The sequence below is a fragment of the Olea europaea genome, chromosome 16, assembly GCF_002742605.1.
Source record: "Olea europaea var. sylvestris chromosome 16, O_europaea_v1, whole genome shotgun sequence".
NCBI classification, from domain to species: Eukaryota; Viridiplantae; Streptophyta; class Magnoliopsida; order Lamiales; family Oleaceae; genus Olea; species Olea europaea.
The window spans coordinates 11,671,552-11,692,623 of NC_036252.1; the positions used below are offsets into that span (position 1 = coordinate 11,671,552).

At 33.3% G+C, this 21,072-nt stretch overlaps 2 protein-coding genes across 9 annotated transcripts; both read right to left on the reverse strand.

Annotated features, from left to right (window-relative positions):
• Positions 1-835: 835 nt before the first annotated feature.
• LOC111412109 lies at positions 836-6,084 on the reverse strand. 5 transcript variants are annotated; one of them, XM_023042880.1, is made up of 5 exons: positions 5,811-6,084; positions 5,586-5,713; positions 4,605-4,942; positions 2,306-2,334; positions 836-2,194 (listed from the first exon to the last, which is right to left on the reverse strand). In XM_023042880.1, exons 3-5 carry the CDS (start codon positions 4,930-4,932, stop codon positions 1,814-1,816), a joined length of 738 nt encoding a protein of 245 aa, XP_022898648.1. In that variant the 5' UTR covers positions 4,933-4,942; positions 5,586-5,713; positions 5,811-6,084; the 3' UTR covers positions 836-1,813. The 5 variants fall into 5 exon arrangements, with proteins under 5 accessions (XP_022898648.1, XP_022898646.1, XP_022898645.1 ...); XM_023042878.1 differs by having other exon boundaries at positions 4,605-5,025; positions 5,891-6,083; XM_023042877.1 differs by having other exon boundaries at positions 4,605-5,025; positions 5,811-6,083.
• Positions 6,085-7,568: 1,484 nt separating this feature from the next.
• LOC111412112 (chaperone protein dnaJ 10-like) lies at positions 7,569-20,866 on the reverse strand. Of its 4 annotated transcripts, none has more exons than XM_023042884.1 (11): positions 20,697-20,866; positions 20,113-20,244; positions 19,001-19,060; positions 17,998-18,080; positions 16,702-16,864; positions 16,494-16,623; positions 15,993-16,151; positions 15,725-15,897; positions 15,091-15,171; positions 13,934-14,048; positions 7,569-7,808 (listed from the first exon to the last, which is right to left on the reverse strand). In XM_023042884.1, the coding sequence occupies exons 2-10, from the start codon at positions 20,197-20,199 to the stop codon at positions 13,965-13,967; spliced, it is 1,020 nt and encodes a 339-aa protein (XP_022898652.1). In that variant the 5' UTR covers positions 20,200-20,244; positions 20,697-20,866; the 3' UTR covers positions 7,569-7,808; positions 13,934-13,964. The 4 variants fall into 4 exon arrangements, with proteins under 4 accessions (XP_022898652.1, XP_022898653.1, XP_022898655.1 ...); XM_023042885.1 differs by having other exon boundaries at positions 7,754-7,827; XM_023042887.1 differs by lacking the exon at positions 7,569-7,808 and adding an exon at positions 8,746-8,771.
• Between the last annotated feature and the right edge of the window lie 206 nt (positions 20,867-21,072).

Consider the following 21,072-nt stretch of genomic DNA (forward strand, 5'->3'; position numbering starts at 1 on the left):
ACTGATGTGGCAGCAAATTGTATGATGTTTTTTCATTTTTTATTTTTCTAATTCTCCAATCATACATCGACTCGTGTGCAGCCTATTTTTAAACCTATCTTTCAGCCTAGCATTGCTCCATACGAAGATACAATTAAAATTAATGTTTGACAACTAAATAGAAAAGTAACATTTTAGTGATTTTTAATTTTACAATTGTTCCAAATGGACTATAAATCTGGTTTAAAAAAAAAAAAAAAAAACTATAAATCTGATAATTCTCTTACTAATACTTGATCAAGGTCAAGACATTAGTACAAAAGGCACAAAAAGGAAAGAAAAACACGATCAAGGGATATTCGAAAAAAGTGATTTTCTTCCTCTCCAAAAGGGTGAAGGAAAATACAAAAGCGAAAAAAATAAAATAAAAAATGCTACAATGAAATTATGACAAAAAAGAGAGGCGGAGGGAGAGAGGGGCAGGGCTGGGCTAAAGCAAATTAACTTGTAAAAATTGGAAAAATCAGCCCAAATTATTGGTGAAACAAAGAAGAACAAAAATTTAACCCAGCCCAGAAAATTTAATTTTAGCTCAATTAACTTAATTCCCAATCCAAGCTCAATATTCAATTATTCAAATTTAGCTTCAAATTTAAATAGTTCATTTATAATCAAATTAATTTATTATATTAGAAATAATTTTTTTTGATTAAAGTAAAGATAAATAACTTATTGTAACATGTCACATATTTGACTAAATTTTAAAGTATTTAATTTTTTCTAACGTATTTTTTATATATATTATTTATTTATGTGAATTAAAAATTTACAATCGACCTTCGACTATTTTTCCTTCTTCTATATAATAAAATCAAATTTGTTGATTTGTATAAATGCACCTTACATACAATGTGTACCTTAGGCTAACCTTTGCTCCTCATGTAGATGCTGATGACCTAATCCTGGCAGCAGATAAAGACGCGATCGTGGAATCTCAAGTGAGCAGACGTACCAGAATAATCGATCTCTGAACATTGAACTACAACAGGCCACTTAAGTGCTGCAGAAGTCATTATAGAATCAAGAAATTTACAGCTGATGTTCTCAAACTTCAACAATTGAAGTACACGAGTCCCTAATCAACTTTTTCAGGCATTTCAAGTCTGAAGTTTCATTTATAGTGCATGTGTGTCCCCTTTGCACGTTCGGAGACCTAACGACTGGAAAGTACGAACGAATATTTTGCTTTGCTTATCTCACAAACATGGGACGAGAATTACCTCTTATATCCATAAGTAAGGTCTCGCTATTTCTCCCAGAAATATCCCCTTCTTTGAGTAGAACGATTCTCAGGCAAGGATATATTCCGGTTGGACCCAAATGAGAAGTGCCGTTTCAAGAAAGGCATTCCTAAAGAGCTCTTCAAGCTGGAACTTGTCAATTTGAGGCCCCTTCCTTCCTGCCTAATGCTTTTCTGATCATCAAACATCACGAGATCACCACTAAGATCACTATTAACAACGTGATTCCTGGATCGCTTTCTGATTTTCAAATCCATTTCACCTTTCAATGCCTTTTTGGACGTCTTCAAAGCCCACTTCTCCCCAAAAGTACAGACTGGACAAGCTGGATCATACTTGTCAGCTTCACGCGTCACATTCTCCAGGCACTCAGCATGGTACACGTGCCCACAAACTAAAACTGCAACAGCAGCATGTTCTTGGCTACACCATCAAGGTCTCTGAGTTAGAGGCTTCGTACAAATGCTGCAATTTTGGAGACTGGAAGAAAGAGATACTGGATTTTGTCTTATTTTGTGACAATTGAAGCCCGATTATTCACTATCAAATGACCACCTCTCTCTACGAGTTGTCATGAGCTTGGAGGAGGCAGGAATTGACCAACTATCGAAAGACCCTCCATTGGACCCCCTTGTTGAATCATTGCACAAAGCAGGGAGCACATAGGACCCCTCCTCCCCAGATATTGATAATGTCGGTGACTTGTATACTGGAATGCGACTATCTGATACTTGTCGTAATAGCTGGTGTCCAGGAGAATGGCAATGCCACCTTGAAGGAGTAGAGCACGGATGAAGCAGCTGACTTTGGGATGATAAAGGAGATGTCGAAAGAGATGAAACTGAAGGTGCTGAAGGAGACAGCTTTACAGGAGATGGATATGGATCCACTGAGAACTCTGCCGACTCCTTCACCTGAGCATTAAGCAAGGAAAAAAACACAAAGCTTGATCCATGTGTACAAACATCCCAGCACATAATAATATAACTTAGTCAACATCATCACTCATCAGTTCCCTTGCATACCTCCGTCAAATTCTGTGCAGTGGATGAGTCTGCAAATACAACTCAGGAGAAGTTAAATAATGAATAAGAGAAAGTTAGCAAAAATCTTATTATGTCTAATATAGAACATCAAGCATTATTTCAGTTGTGAAGCACGCTAAATCCCTTGAAGATTAAAGAAAATGCCAATAAATGAGATTTATTAACTAACAGAGCACCATTACACATGACACTAGGTCTACGGGTATAGACAGCATAAATCTCTCACCACTACCCTCCGAAAAGTGGTAATCCAAACTCAGCAGCCGAGAGGGCAATGACTAACAGATCCTAAAACTCGTACAGAGGAATCATCCAAAACCAAAATATCTGCAGATCAACCAAGAGTCTCGATTGATCCCATAATAATAAAGCAATCAATGGTAAAAATACGTAGCCTTTCAAAGTAGGAAGAATGAGCACTAACAGACTGTATTCTTGATAAGTACAGACAGGTAACCGTCTTCCTTGTGTAGTGACAATGTAACAGAACAGACTCTTACCACTGCAACAAGTCCCACAAGCCATCAAATACAGGTATAATTACATAAAGTGCATTCATATCTTCTCTCTAAGATATGTTACTTTTCTAGTTTTGGGATAGTTTTATGATTATTTCACAACCTTTACAAGTAGATGAAATCTTGATGAAGTGAAAAGTCAGTCCCTCGTAAGGCACGACAATAATGAAGGTGCATTCCAACTTTTTCAATAAAAGTTTGTGATCATTCATGACATTAATCTGTCCTTTAACGCTGCCCTATGTCTCCATCAATCATTAGCCTCAACCCCATATCTCTGTAAGTTCCAGACGAAGCCTTCATTTTCCCCAGAGGCAACAAAGCATCATAGGAATCATTTATTAACACACATTTCTGTATGTCTACTCATTGTTTTATCCTACTTCCATACCATTTTCATTATATACATGCCCATCTGGAGCCAACATTATATAGATAAACCACAGGAGCAAAGTATCCATTCATATTCGGTATACTGTCAGCATACTTATCTTTGTCAATACGAAAATCTTTCACTTGAAACCTTTTCTCCCACCAACCTCAAAAGCGAAAATTTAGCATTCACTATACAATCATTTTCTGTCATAAACCAGGGAGCCGGACAGTCTTCTCCTTTAACACAACTAATTTTCTTTCTTTTGAGTCAGACTGAAAGATGTATGTTCTATGTAATGATCACATCTACGAATCAAAAGGCATTGACATTTCGTTTTAATGACACTTTGTTTCACCCAGCCTAGATGGACAGGCATGAATCATACTGTAATTACTTGTCAATCAAGACTAACATGTATACATATTCATGTAGGAAAGATGAAGTGTATCCAAACTAGATGAACTGACAAAAAAAAAAATTTAGATTTCCATATATATATCACTTGGGAAGAGGAATATAGACTGGAAAAAGAAACTTATTATGATATCCATATCTCAATGGTGAAAAGGAGGAACTTAGGACGAGAGCTTTTTTATGTGAAAAGTTCATTCATATTTTATACAAACTACTAAGTAAAAAAATGTCAATAGGAGGACTGATAACCATGGCAAATGAACCCAGACAAGAGTTGGATGAATAACTGAGAAACATAAACAAAATAGCCTGCATATTGTGCTTGCATTTGCGAGGGTTCTTGTAGCAATAGGAATTGAGAAATTGGGCATCTCATTTTAACAAATTTCATCATCGTCATTATTTAGGGTCCGTTTGATTGCAAAGATGGAATTGAATTGCCTAGAATTATTTTCCCTGGAATTGTAAATTATTGTGTTTGATTAGTATAATTTTTCACGTGGAAAATATTGAAATGAAAGTGCTTTTTGGTGTTCGTTTGGTTCTGTTTTATCTAAAAATTGTCAATTAAAATAATATAATTTACTGGTATTAGAGATAGAATTTGTTTCCATTGGCCAAAAAAAAAAAATCAAAAATCAAAAAGCAAAGAAAATCAATTATCTTTTGGTGTTCGTTTGACTTTGTTTTACATGAAAATTGTCAATTGAAGGAAAATATTTTTTACAATTAGGAATAAAATTTGTTTCCATTGGCCCCAAAAAAAAAAAAAAAAAAACATGTGCTACAGTACGTGGGAAAACCAAGAAAACTCCAAAGTTCAAGAATACCAAGAATTTGAATTTTATGGAAAAAAATGTATCAAACACCTAAAGTTGGAAAATCCAATTCCAGTTCCATTTTCCAATTCCACCCTATCAAACACACCCTTTGTTTACAAAAAAATTGGCAACTGTTTTATAGAATTTACCAGACAATGGAAGCCTTAAAATCCCAGCATTTCCTTCAGTAATTGAGGACTTCTGCCATGCAAGTGACCGGAAACTATCCAATGGGCTACCATCTTCAGAAGCAAATGCGGTTTCTACAGTAGTACCAGATTTGACATCTAGACAATGATTACCACCACCTCCATCTGGCAACCAATTTGCAGATGTCTCTTTCCCAGCTACTTGTCCACGATTATCCCATTGAAAGCTCCATGATGGTAAATACCGGACATTCCTCCGCAAAATTTCACTTGACGATCCATTTGTTATAGCTCTATCCCTTACAACAACACAACAAGCAGAGCCCATGCTTTCTCAGCTGCAGAAAAAAGAACTAACAACTTATGGATAACCAACTTTCATGTCACTGAGAGCAGGAATACTCCAAGCATAAGTTTATCGCTGGAACAATGAATTAAAAGTACTCAATCAGCCATCAAACTAAAGCCAGTACAGCTACAAAACTATACATTCACAATCACCTCTGCCACAGGCAACATAAAATATAGTATTTACGTATAAAAAAATTAAAAATTTGTGACAACGATATATTGCTTCGAAGTATTTTGGAGTTGACAATTGAAAAAAATAATAATAATAAACTACAAACGGTAACACTGTCTATATTATTAAAAGTTAAAACAACTATTACCAGCTCTCAGATTGCTATAACATCGAGAAACAACAACCATTGATGACAAACACAATCGCCACAAAAAGACTGAAGTATAAAATAAAAGAGAGCTACTTCACTAATCCTAAGTTAAACAAAACTGTAGTCTGCATACTTCGTGTTAATTGAGTCCCAGTACTGACTATTATTCACATAATTAAAATCCCAAAGCTAAACTAAATTAAATTTTTTTGAAAAGGAATTTTTAATTGTCATCAATCGTCAAGAATCAAGGAAATAACAGTCACATGCCACTTTAGGTTAAAATAAAAGAAAATAAAATCCTCACCTTTCGCCAAACCCCGCCCCCCAATTCCAGTTACTCCAATTTAGGGCTTCTCAGAGCTCTTCTTGAACCCAAACTATAAACCCAACCCGAAAAAACAGTGGGCCAGTCTTCAAAACAACCATTATACGCTTCAATCATCAAAAAATAGAACAAAATAAGAAGACAAATTAAAGTACGGAAATAAATCTAAAAGATTAAACAAGAATTTAAACCATTAAATCTTACACCAAGGAGAATAAACGAGAGAACTCAACAGTCGAATTTCAAGTGCCACGTTAGTAGGATTAGCAGGCAGTAATACTCACCAAAAAAAGCCCTAAAATCAAGAATCGAACATTACAGACGTCCATAGAGATCCCAAACTTGTGCCGAGTTTAAAGATCTAGTCAAATCAAACATATTGAACTCATTATTTATTTTGAACGTACGTAATTCAATGACAAACTCTAAATTCTTTTGGGTAAAATGAACTTTCAAAATGGTTAGTAAATAAATTCACAAAAAAAAAATAATAATAAATAAATAATAATAAATACATAAATAAATAAAAATTCCGACTCCTTATAAAAATATTTCCAACATATTTTTTATATGGTTAGTAAATAAATTCCAAAATAATAATAATAATAATAATAATGTCTGACTCCTTTTAAAAATATTTCCAACATATTTTTTATCCACTTTATACATTTAGGGGTTATTCAATAACGATTTTTAAAGAACTTTTTGAAGTAATTGATGTTTGTAGAATTCATAGTCTTTGATAGATTTGTATGAATTAGTAAAAAAAATTTGTGTAAACTTCTATATACTTTTATTTTAATTTTTTTAAAAACTTTTGTAAAATTCAAATGATTTTTGAAAACTTTTATTTAAAAATAAAATTCACTTGGCTTTGACACAGAAAAAATCCGACATAGGAGATGGATGATCGATCCCCTTCATTTCCCCCAGCTTCCATGTAATAAAAGTATTTATAAGAGAATAAGAAGAAATTTTAAGTCACATTAATTAAAATATAAAAAATAAATAATAAAATATTTCAATTATTTTTTATAAAAGAAGTAAAGAAATATTCATGTTCAGTATTGTCAATATGTCAGATCTTTAAAAAATAAATAACCAATTAATATTTACGAATTTGTCTTCTTTTCTCTATGAAACTTCATAAATTTTGAGTAGAAATTGATCTTTTACATAAAAAAATAATAATAAAGAAGAATTGAATTAAAAAAAATGTTTTTAGAATTTTTATTACAATTAATTTGTTGGGGAATAGCTATTTCCATCCACAATTTTTATATATTCATTCACTTTTTAATTACATTTTTAATCTTATATAAATTTACTTAAATAGACAACAATAATATTAAATAAATTTTATTACTTTAAAATCATCCATTAATATTTAGGAATAATTCTAGTTGCATTCCAAACATTTCCTTTTTTTCCTTCTATAGACTTAATACAAATATTTTATTTGTGTCACCTACAATTCCAAAGTTTTTTTTTGGTTACAAAGGAAGGACAAATAAATGGATTCCGCCGTTTGATCGTTAGTTTATTAAAAAAATTGACTTGGACCGCGTTTTGATCAATTTTAAAAGGTACAATAATAAAATTATATTTTATTCAAATAACAAGATAAAAATAATTAAATGTAAAAAAAAAAAATGTAAGGAAAAAGAGAGAATTGCCTCCCAACTCCACCCCGCTACTCCACTCCAACGCAAGTCAAATGCGAAACAAATGCTCAGAGTAACAATCCATCCCAAATGGCCAAATCAAACTCCATGTTCTTTTAAACCTCTTCCACTTAAACGTGTGGCTATTAAGCTCCTGTTTGGCCCAATTAATTTTTATTTCATTACATTTCATTTTTCTTTTTTCTATTTTCAATCACACAATTTTTCATAAAATAATATTACACGTAAATCAAAAAAATTTCCTTCTTTTTCAACTATTCATTTTTCAAAAAAAAAAAAAAATACCATTCCACTCATTTTTATTTCTACAAAATGGAAGCCAAACAGGGGATAAATTGGAATCGGACTCTTTAGTCTGACCCGAAGGCCAAAGAGTTGAATATCAAAACACTTTGTCAGATACTGATTTTAACACGTACGGATTCTTCATGGGTCCGACCTGCATTAAAAAAGAAAAAAAGAATTCGCATGGACCCTGCCCCTTGTGTCTATCCCGAGAGGCTCACAAGCCTCTACCCTGCACATGAAGACAAGCCCTTAAAACAATATTGAAGTATTGAGGATAAATTAGTCATTGTCAAATTTTAAAATTATAATAGGGATAAATGAGATGGATATATAAGAGCAATGTGGATATATCGTGTTAAAATGAATGAATTTAATTAGGTTAATGTGGGAATAAATGCAGATGAATATAGTACAATTTTTAAAATTTAAAATTTTGGTAGGGAAGAACTTCTTAAGAGTGTGACATATTTATAAAAATTATGGATAGAAATAATGGCTCCCATTTTTTTTAGTAGCAAATCGAGGGAAAAAATAAAAATGGAGAAAAAAGAGAGCAAATGTACATGGTAGAAGAAAAGTAATAATTTTTTAATCATGATTCTAATCCCCTATCCCATTTTTTCAAATTAAAATGGGTGAAATAATATATATTTTTTAAAAATGAGTTATTTAAAAAGAAAGAAAAATTTTCGATTTACCTATAATATTATTTTATGAAAAATTGTGTGATTAGAATATATGAGAAGGAAAAATGAAATTTAATTAATGAAAGTCAAACGGGAACTAAAGTTTATCGAAAGAAAGAGAAATCTAGAAAGAACAAAGAATATATTAAAAAATCTATTTATGAAAGTCTAACAGAATCTTGGTGTGAATCACGAATGAGACACAAATTTTGAGCTTGTAATTAATTAATTATTTTTTAATTTCTACTTAAAAATTAATACTAGAGACTTTCATAAAAGTCTTTAAAAGTCACTAACATTTTGAATACATCGAAATTTTTGAAGACTAAAAAATTTTGAAAAGCCAGTATGGAATACACAAATACTTTTTACAGGATATTTAAAAGCTTACATTGAATACTCCCAAACTTTTAAATATTTAAAATTTCAATTGAATACACCCCCTTAAAAATCTATAACATGGCATTATAAATCACCCCAATTACATAAATAAATAAACCAAGTACCATTTAAAAAAGAAAAAAAAAGAGCATTTTAGTACTATTGTATGGAAAAAAGAAAAAAAAGAAAAAAAGAAAAAGGAAATCAGTAATAATTCATATCATCAGCATTCCCAAATCACTCCACACACGAATAGCTATAGTTGCTCTTCATAGGGATGACAATTCGAACTGTTAAAACCGAAAACCGTGGTTAACCGAACCGAATGGGGCGAAAAAAATCGAACCGATGGTGCAATGGGGCGGGTATGGTATTTGATATTGCTGAACCGCTATGGGGCGGGGCGGGGCGGGTATGATATTTACACCCTTGCCCCGAAACCGAACCGATTACCCGTAAAGAAAAATAAATAATAATAATAATAATTGAGCAATTGGTTATTGGACTTTCCACTATTTTTATCCAGCCCAAAATAAAATTCTGCCCAATACATTTACTATACCAGTCGTCCAGCCCAACTGCCCACAGCCCAGTTACCATAACCCATAGTGTTAGACTATTATAGTAATAGAAATTATAGAAATATAGAATAATAGAAATTATAGAATCGGGTTCGGGTCGGGACCTTCGGGTATATGAGAGTGTAAACTGTGTAATTTTGTAAACCCTACTCTTACTTCAGAAATGACAAATCAGTGAAATCAGACACAGACCACACTCACGCAGCAGGCAACCACAGCTCCACCTCCACGCTTGACGCCTCATCGCCTCCAGAGTCCAGACAGTTATCTTCACGACATCACCGGTTCACCCTACTACAAAAACGCACATAGCCACGAGCTTCACTGCTCCTGCCTCCGACAGTCCTACCACTATTTGAGGTAAATGAAATACCGAATCATCTTCTTCTGCTTTAGCTGTATTTGAGTTTTTCTATATTTGAAGGAACTGAAGTGCACGCCCATGTTGAAGTATGGATTTAATTCACTGCATTAGTATTAAGGGACATTGGGGAAAATGGGTTTTGCAAAGAAAGTGTTTGATGAAATGATTGAAAGAAGTTAGGCTTTGTTTTCTAAGTAGTTAATATAAATTGAGGACATGAAAGAATTATTGATAATTTTGACTGTTTCGTCTTCAGATGAGGAAGACATCTTCCACAGATTCTGAAATTTGGATTAGAAAAATTGAAATTGACATAGCAAGAGACTCAAAAGCATAGAAAAAAATAGATTGGAACATTATATTTTCTTGTTATGCTTGTATCTGGGTATGGTGTAAGCTCTTTTAACAGGGTAAATGGCAGAACATAAAGTAGAACTTTACAAGAGAGACAAATGCAGAAAGATAAAATTTTCCTCATGCTAGATCACTGAAAAAAAATATGATTTGAAGAGAAAAGAAAAACTCTATTAACTATATAATTTGCAGCCACATGGATTTCTTACCACTGTTTTCTTATAGATCTCACCGTCAAATGAAAATCTTTTAATCCATAACAGTCCAAGAATGATTTTATCAGAATTTATCCTGTGTATTCTCTTTTTTCGATAATTCATTAGCTTAAAGATCTGAGATAAATGACTATTTTTATATTTTTATAAATGACTATTTTTTATAAAATGAGGTAAATGACTATTTGAAAGCACAAATAAATCCTCTCATTGGAAGATCATATGCAACCAGTATACAAAGAAAGATATAGGTTTGTAAAAATTTTACATAACAAACAAATCTTCACATTTAAGGAAGGAAAAAAACAATTAATTTCAAAAGAATAAGCAAACAAAAGAAAATACAACTACTGCTCTTAAATTTCCTGGTAGAAAAACCCCATTTGCCACTTCATGCAAACTAGTTCATATCTCCATTGGAACATATTCTTTCATTTTAGATTTAATAACTCTGTTAATCCATAACAGAAATTGATGACATGACATGGCTGGTTCCAAATTAATTTAGACTAGTTATCTATGTATATATTTCAATTATGTTAGTCTATAAATATGTATTAGAACTTTTAATTTTTGTCATTATCTTGTGTTAGTCATTAGATGTCTTGCCAGGGTCAGAATCTTCCGTTCCTACTCCCCCCGCTTCAATTGGAAGTGCTTCTGCTTCAATTCAAGTTGGAGATACATCAACAAGTACACCAGTTACTTCACAAAGTCCAAGTGAGGTAAATGCAAATCCTATTCATATAGATTTAGGTGATGATGAGGAGATGACTGAGGAAAATAGAAAAAGAAAATTGACCTCTTCAGTGTGGCAGCATTTTAAGCTACAGAGAATTAATAATGTGTCCAAAGCAATTTGCAGACAATGCAACAAACAGTTAGGGGGTGAGTCGAAAAATGAGACAAGTCATTTACATGCTCATTTAAATAGATGTCCTCTTCGAGGTCAGAAGGATGTCAAATAGATGTTTTTGAATCAATTTAAAGAACCTAGTGGTAGGATTGCAATGGGAGCATTTAATTTTGATTAAGAGAAAGGTAGGACGGAACTTGCAAATATGATCATCCTACACGAATATCCTCTTTCAATGGTTGAGCATACTGGGTTTAGAAAGTTTTGTAATACAATTCAACCATTATTTAAAGTTGATTCTCGTAATACCATCAAGGCTAATATCTTGAAAATTTATGATTATGAGAGAACAAAAGTAATGGGCTTGTTAGAGAGGACCAATAGTAGAATAGCAGTCACCACTGATATGTGGACATCCAATCAAAAGAAGGGATTTATGGCTATCACTGCACATTACATAGATAATTCTTGGAGGCTTCAGAGTCGAATTTTGAGGTACAATAGTTTTATAAAATAGACTTTAAGCTACTATCGTATTTTCTGAAATTTTAAGTTATCTTATGAACTTTTTTTCATATCCATACAGATTTATATATGTCCCTTGTCCCCACACTGCTGAGTCACTGTCTACTGTGTTAATGGATTGTCTATTTGATTGGAATATTGATCAGAAATTGTCTACATTGACTGTTGATAATTGCACCACGAATGACGCTATGATTAACATTATGTTAGATAAGCTTTCTCTTGGTTCTTTATTGTTGAATGGTGAATTTTTCCACTTGCGGTGTTGTGCACACATATTGAACCTGATAGTAAAGGATTGTATGGATGTCATTAGCCCGAGTGTTGAGAGAATTCGTGATAGTGTTTCATATTGGTCAGCAACACCAAAAAGAGTTGAAACTTTTGAGGCAGTTGCACGACAAATGAAAATCCCTTGTGGAAAAAAGTTATTATTAGATTGCAAGACTCGATGGAACTCTACGTATCTAATGATTCATACTGCTTTGCTTTACAAAGAACTTTTTCCTCGACTAAGGCAAAGAAAGCCTCATTACAGAAGTGTACCGAGTGAGAGTGATTGGGAATTGGCTACAGAGATTTGTGATAAGTTGGAGATATTTTATGAAGCGACTGAATTATTTTCAGGAACAAAATATCCTACTGCCAATTTGTACTTTCCCAATATTTGTGACATAAAGTTGGCAATCCGTGATTGGAGCACATCATCTAGCGATGAAGTCAAATGGATGGCGTCAAGCATGAAGGAAAAGTTTGATAAATATTGGAGTGGCTTGCATGAAATTCTAGCTGTTGCAACTATATTGGATCCTAGATACAAGATGAAACTAGTTGAATACTATTTTCCTTTGATTTTTGGAGATGAAACTCAGGAAGAGGTTGAAAAGGTTAGAGCATTTGGTCATAAGTTGCTCAAAGAGTACAAGAGACCACATCGTTCGACAGAAAATACATCTTTGTTTCCATCATCTTCACAATCAGAGTCGTCTACTACTAGTGGAAAACATTCTCGCATGGCTGGTTTTGATACATTTGTTAGTCTTTCTGTTACTGCTGATCATGTAAAAACAGAGTTCGATGTTTTTCTAGATGAGCCAGTATTGCCTAGGGTGGACGGTTTTGATCTATCGACATGGTGGAAAGCAAATTCAATAAAATATCCGACTTTACAGAAGGTTGCAAGAGATTTATTAGCCATTCCAGTATCTACTGTTGCATCCGAGTCAGCATTTAGTACAAGTGGTAGATTTGTGAGCCCACATAGAAATAGGCTTCACCCGAAGACTTTAGAAGCTTTAATGTGTGCTCGAGATTGGCTTTGGTCTGATATTCATGGTAGGATGTATTGTTTTATGTTTGTTATTTATGCACTTTCTTTTATTGCTAATTTTTTCCTCTTTTGTGTGTAGAAAATTCTGGTCCTTCATCATATTCCAGAGCTTGTGCAAAGTTTGATGACGAGGATGTTGACGAAGAGGTACATTTTTTTGTTTAAATATTTAGTTAAAAACATTATGGATTATTGATTTATTAATCTACTTACATTTCTTATATACTATATAGGAATCAACTTTGAGTTTTGACGGATGCCAGTAAGAGTTGTGGAGAAGAATGAAGATTGAATATGAATTGAGGTTGAAGCTTTTTGAGTTATTGAATATTGATTGTTAAATTTGGATTTTGTGTTTGAGAATTGGGATATTTTTTGCATTTTCATTTGGGATGTATTGTTGTTCGCTACATTAACTTAGTATCATGTTTTTGTTTTCATTTTAATTCGACGGATGGACCAATTAAAAATAATTTATTTTCGTGGTTATTAACGACCCGAACCGAGCCGAACCGAGATACGAACCGAAATCGAACCGAACCGACTTTCGTGGTTATGGTGCGATTATGGTATGACCAAAAAATTGATGGTTCGGTGATGGTTTTGGACGAACCGACCCCGAACCGAACCGTTGCCATCCCTAGCTCTTCACACATTAGTATTCACTCTTCCTTGTACTCGACTCATAAAATGGATCGTAGTTGTCCCCTTGATCATCTAACACCGATGAAGATGATGAAACTTCATTACATGATTTAACTGGAAGTCATATTTTCAGTGGTTAATGCAGTTCCAGTTCATATGCACTCCTTGGTATAATAACTAAATACCATTCTATCAAATCCTTTCATGATTGGAATTTACAAACTTAGCAAATCTCACCTGAATAAAGCATGCTTTATGTAGCACTGTATAATAGAAATACAGAATTGTATAAACATGGGAAAGGTCCAGCCAGAAAGAGTTTACACGAAAATAAGTGTATTTATCTCAATGTTGATAGGCCTACGAAACATTTGAATTAAAGTAAGCACTATAAGTACTACATGGACTTTGACCAACCTGAATTTGAAGCAGACAGGCAATTTGGTCTTCACTTAGATGATGTAGCACCATCTAGTCGATCTGTAGTTTCATGTCGTAAACTGTTTTCTCTAACGTAATTTGCCTTTGCACCCTGAGAACAAATGAAAACTGCTTGTTTACAACAAAGAACGAATCAATGAATAAATATTAACGCGTATACACGTGTATAATGCATAGGTTCTTAGTTCACATTCCCATTTTCTTATAGAGGATCTCAGAAGAATTCCAGAAGAGAATTACTATGTTTTGGAAAAAATATGTAAAGATTGAAGACTGAAACTTGTTACAAATGATAGAATAAAACCAGAGATGATGACTTCAAAAATAGAATGAACTTATTGAATAAATGAAAGAAACACGAAGAAATTCGAGACTTTAAACATGTATAAATTATGCCCTTTTTACAGAGATAGTTGAGATTGTTTTTGGGACCCACTGGCAAATAACTTTGAGCATATCACAAACCTTTGTGAGTTTGCACAAAGCAATAAAGTGAAAACTCAACCAATGAACAAGGTCACTGAGATTTCTGAATTTAGGGTTTCAAGGAGGAAGGTGTTCTATGAACCTTGTACATCTCTAAAATCCACCAAGGAACGCTTGACGTAGATGTTTGACAAGACTTGATTTAAAAAATTCTAGGAAATGTGGTGATGTTTCAGACAAAAATTCCAACAGAAATTCATGCCAGGCACGAACCAAATTTACACGTGCAAAAACTAGGAGAAACTTTCTGCACACTTTCGCACCTGCCAGAATTATCAAGTTGAATGCAACAAGCATTCTGCTTCATTGCTCGCACATGATTAGTCCACTCCGATAATTTGTTACTGTATATATGATCAAAACTACTCTTCTTATGTTAATATTTGAGCAACTCTTAACATTTTGTTCATTATTTTATAAAAATTCAACAGATATGATCTGTTTTTCTTTTTCTTTTTCTTGATGTAAAGCAACTTTCCAATCTAACAGCCAATTATACAAGTTTCAATTTCATCCTCATAGTTATACAAACAAGGTGGAAAATAAAATCAAATTTATATCTGAATTAATAGATATTAACATTTGAATTGTCAATTTGTACGATTTTATGATTTGGACTGAAGGAGGCTAAGAAATCAGTTACTTACTTGGAAAATTGTTCCAAGTTTCCGCATTCCTCGGGCTCGCAGCTTGAGAACATCCTTGGAAGCACTGGGATCTTTGAGAACCTGACAAAAATGGAGGAGATCATGAAAGGTTCTTAAATTAATTGATATATTGTGTATTTCCTGCATTCGGACGATAAAACTTGTAGATTGAAGCTAACTCCCAAGAATCATATGAGCTATACGGCCTTTTTATAAATAAGTCTGAATCTAGCTCAAAATAAAGCAGCCAAGATAGCATGCTAATATGGGGAAATTGCAGCATTGGTCCTCAATCTATGGCCTATGTAAGAAGTTGGTTCCCTAGATTTTTTTTCTATCTTTTCCCTTCTTTTTAATATTAATTTCCTTTTAACTAGTATTTTATTTATAATGAGCATATAATTGTCTCTTCACTAAAAGAATGACCTTTTAATGGATTCTTGGACGAAAAGTTCATATATTAAAATGCCCAGTTAGGGAACAACTTGCTACATGGACCATAGGTTGGAGTAAGATTCTGCAATTTTCCAACTTATATTCATAAGATGCTGCACAAACCAGCATCCTTGACTTGTATATGTAGAGTCACAAAAGCTAAAAAAATTCAGAACTTTGATGAGCTCGTAGAACTTACCGCTTGGCAAACACGAGATAAAGTTGACTCAATATCTGCCACGTTAATCTGCCAAAGGGAATTAACCATTGCATCTTTCTTTTCTTCCAACATTTTGATCGTATGCTCATCCTTAATCTCTCCTTCACCTGACTTCTTCAATTCCTCCTGTATTTGAATCAAGGACACGGCAGCTAGAAATAGGAAGAGGGAAAATCCTTAGTCAACATCACAGCATTTGACAAAAGAACAAAACTTAAATAGCAAATGTGCATGCATATATTTTCACCTGAAGCTGCTGAAACTTGAGATTTTATCCAATGTCCTTTGTCCCGCACCCACTCTGCAAGAAATGGAACCTTCATGTAACGCTTGCCCTTCCCGATTTCTCTTGCAGCTTGCCTCGTGTAAATGTACCCAATAGTATGAAGCATTGCCTCTCCAAAAGCTGGAAAATGATACTTATGAGTCTAATCTTTCCTTTTAACCTCCCATCCCTAACATTTGCTTATAAGTCTTGACAAAAAAAGTAGTAACTTTTTGTTTCCAAACATGGTTACACATATTACATTTTTCTTATTTAAAAGTAAAAAATGTTAACTCAGTTTGAAAGGCAAATCTTGCATGGGAAGGAGAAATTCATTTTTCCAGAAGTTGGAAAGGAGGCCCGGAAACAAGCTATTCTAACTAAAAGATAATTCTTACGTTATGCTTTTTTCATTACTCCAGCATAGTAAAATCAAGATTGAAACTAGAAACACAATTGAACATGCAAGGCAGCTAAGCTGACCAGCTTGAGAAAGACGACGGGCTTCAGATTTTGCCCATTCCACAAACTCAGTAGTTTGACCTTCAACAAATGGTAGAAGACGATTTTTCAGAAGTACTATGAGCTTCTCTTCCCTTTCCTTTTGCAATGCCTTCAGAAGAAAGAGAAATTAATTCAGATAAGTTATAAAACAAGAGGCGTTTATGACTACAAGAAGACATAAGTAAACCTTTATCTTCTCCTGAATTTTCTGTTTTTGAACTTCAGGAGCTAATTTTTGATCAATTTCAACAGATGCCATGGTAGCCAATGCAAGCTGCCCAACATAATCTTCAAAATATTCACTCCCGAACATCATTCCAAACACAGTTGCAGGGTCAACCATAGAGTCCCTGAGGGAAATATGTATGCAGATTAAAATCAACATTTTTTTCCTCTTCACTTCTATTTGGTAAGGTAAAAGCAAAGGAAACAAAACAGTCAATGCATGTTTAGGGCGCAGCACTAGAGACAACTCAACACTATGCTACTATTGAAGCCTCCCTACCATATGGGCAATGCTCTATTGCACTATGATCATCACTGTCCCTAAGGGCAATTATCAGTTTGGCAAGTGCAATGGTTTGACAGGTGCTATTTCACCACCTATCACTAATTGGGCTTAGTTTTTTCTTGACATGTTTATAAGTGATTGTCAGAATTTATACTGTAATCTAACACCAGTTTTGGGAGCTTAGAATGCACCTTGTGGCTATAGATTCAATTCAGATTTACGCTCCTATTTGTTCATATTTGTAGGTACATCAAGATTTGTACAAGAAAGTTTACTTATTCTAAATATCCTAACATTTTCATAAGTTAACAATTCATAACAACATCCAGATTTGCACAAGGAATTTTATATCCAGAGACACTTTTTAAGTGAATATCAAACTGTTAGCAAAAATATGGCAAAAAATATTTCACAAAAGAATTGGTTGTAACCTCAAAGTTTAAATAGAAACATATAATTGTTAGGTAGCTTGAGATCCAAATAAATTTTATAACAAATTGGATGGAAGGACGCAAATGCTCCACTTGAAAGGAAAATGATTGCATTAAGGGCGTTTTATTCTCTGCATTCTGGAAGAATTATATTTGTAGATATAAGTTAGGATGTGTAACCATGAGAAAGGCCTTCCTGATATTCTAATTTATCTCTCTAAAAATTACCCATGTCTTCATGGTATTTTACTCTTCTAAAATATGAGTTTCCCAGTTTCTCGTACTTGAGCAGAGTGTGTGTGTGTGTTTTTTTTTTTTTTTTGGGGTATCTGCCAACAAAAAGGTTAAGGTGTTTGCATCCCCCAAACCATTATTTCCCTGTTCTCATGCATTAGACTGAAAGGCTTGTGTACCTTTCAACAAAAAGTCACATCATGCAACATTTCTATCCCATACTTTACTATGAATAATCTTGAAATTGTTGGGCCCACCACCTTTATATTTGTTGGGACTTGAAATTTTTTTAAAAGATAATACTTACTGCCGCACTCCCTCTTTGCCATATTTGTTATATGCTTCACGCTTCTCAGGGTCACTCAATACCTGATAAGCTTCTCCAAGCACCTGCATGCAAAAAGTATGACCATAAAAAGATTATCCTTCAAGGCAACAAAAGGAAAATAGAAAGTAAGTAGACTAAAGGTCTTACCCTTGCATTCTACCCATTAGAAGAATATTTAATACAAAGAGATAAACGTTAGCAAAGTCAAAAGAAAAAATCTGAACAAGAATAAAAAATGAATGTTACTATAAATTTGTGAGTTCTTTTGTTTTACAAGATTTTTGAAAAAAAAGGATGGATTTTGGCATGCATTTGTTTTCTTCCTTGCAGGAAAAAAGAACGAGATTAAATAATTCCTCATATTGCATCCTCAAGAAATTTCAGCTAACACATCTGGTGTAATCGATCTTGGTAATAATTGGAAGGTCAGTAGTGATGGTCTCCATTGATAGTAAGCAAACTACAACGATCATGCAACAAGGGTAACAAAATTTAAAGCGTGTTTGAGTAGGTGCTTTTTTATTGATCACTTCTAGTCAAATACTTTTTATCCGCACATTTTGTGAGACCCACAAGTATTACGCACTTATTCACCAATTATATTTGTCTATTTATAGTTAAAACAATTATAATCACCTATCAAACATGCATTTAATCTCTCTATTTTATGTAGTTCAATATTTAACATAAGCTATTAAAGGTCTTGTAGGCTATCAAACATGCATTTAATCGAGATTTGTGAGTTACTATTAGACAAATACAACAATTAAAAAAATAGTACAATCAAGGGAAGCACTACTACAATATATTAGTAAAAGGACAAGTTGAATTCTGCAATGTAAACCAAGATATACACAACTATTGTCTTCACAAACAAACATGAACAGAGATGTCAGGGCCTTTTCATGTTCAACACATAGATGCCATTAAAAAATAAATAAAAATTGATGATTAAATGTATAATGCTAAAAGAGTTTGTTACCTGGAAATTGTGAGCAGCTTGTGAATCTCCAGGATTTTTATCAGGGTGGACGACCCTGGCCTACACCAGAAATACAAAAGAATTAATTCAAGTTTCAAGAATTTCAATGTGATCTCAGACATCTCTCCTGTTCTCTAAGTTTCATGGAGTGGTTTCAAAAACATGCAAAAATAAAAGAATTGAACTGAATAGAATTTTTTAATTTCATAAGAAGGTTTCTCCGAGAATTGACGTTATAAATTTTACCGTCTATTAAACTCTCCATACTCTAGATACGAAAAACAATTCCTCACTTCTTTAAGCACAGGGAGAAATTAGACACTGAAGAAAAAAATACGCTAGCTGAGGCCAGATGGTATCTATGAAACTATGGGTTTTAAATTCCAAATTTGAAGACAAACTTGTAGCTGAGTTTTGAATAATCATCAAGATATTAAGCAATATAAGGTTCCTTATTGTCTATCTTAGTTCTTCACAATAAAAGTATTTTGACTGCAGAGTGCAGACACATGCATACAGGCTTAACAATAAAAAGGAATAAGCAACAGTGCAGAGTGAAAGTAGTCGGTTTTGCTTGATTGTGCCCGTAAAAGCATTTATTCACCAGACTTCATTCTTATTGATGCACTTGTAATGAGAATCTTCAACTGAAACACACATTAACAATATGTTTGGTACCGAGTATTGGATGGAACTGGATGGTATTATGAACAAGATTATAGCTCCTTTTTCTTATTTAATATTGTGAGTAATGTGTACCAAATATACAGTAAGCCTACATTTGGCACACCAGAGTAGACCGTACAAGAAATTATGCATAAAACTAGATGCGATAGTACATAGTAATAGGATGGATTAAGATGGATAAGAAGGCTATTTGAACTATATTTCTTATCTTATTCCTACTTAAACTCACCTACTCGCTCCATATTACAGATATCATACAGTTAGCTTAAGAAAGGTAGTGCAGATAATATTCTTTCCAATAAATAACTAAAAAGTACTATAAAATCCTCTACAATAATGTCTACATACTATATCAAGAATAATTTTATACTCGATTCCTTTTCTGGTGTAATTCAACATACCAAACATAACTACTGTAACCTTACCTTGATATAGTAAGCCTTCTTAATATCCGCGGGCGAGGCATCAACATCGACTCCCAAGATGTCATAATATACTGTATCCTTTACCATGGCTTATCAGTCAGAGACCCACAATATACACAGATTACACCGCCTCTGCAAACCGTCAACGAAACTCAAATGAGGATAAAGAGTGAAAACCACATAAAGATAAATCAAGAACGCACAACATCATATAAAAAAAAAAAAAAAAAAGAGAGAAGAAGAAGAAGAAAATCTAAAACAAGCAACTAGAGATTTAAAATGGAAAATTTTCAGCATACAAGAAAATTGTAACAGGACTGACTACAGAAATATTTGAGTCCCATGTTTTTGGAGAAATCAAAATTTAAAATAAAATAAAAATTATTTCACTTTTGGTAAATCATAAACAGATCAGAGCTGAAACAACACATAACTCAATCATACAAGCAAAAAATGAGCCAACAAAAATGGGGGAAGTGGCAAAATCAATGTCAATCAATTCAAGAAAAAGGAAAAGAAAACAAAAAGGAAAAGAAATGAAACCCATCAAATATAATCATCATAATTAAATTAAAATAACATACCTACTCCGCAACGCAAGCTAAAATAATTCTTCTCTGTGTTCTCGAGTTCCTTTGCTTGGGCAAATGAATTTTTAAGTATTTTGCGAATCTTGATTACGATATGCTATGTTATTTGTACCTGAGCCATTGACGTTGATATAGGAATGTTTACTTAGACGCGTAATTCGAACCGACCAGAAAAATAAAAATATTGGGCGCCAGGAATTGAGAATTTTTTATTTTTTTTATTTTTTAAATAATGTTATAACCTCAGTTCATGTGGCGAATTTTTAACCTTATTCTTATATTTTTAGGCATAAAAAGTTGGATTTTGATGGGTTTTTTTATATATATTTTCGAATTAAACATAAGGGTTTGACGAAATTGTAAATTGAAA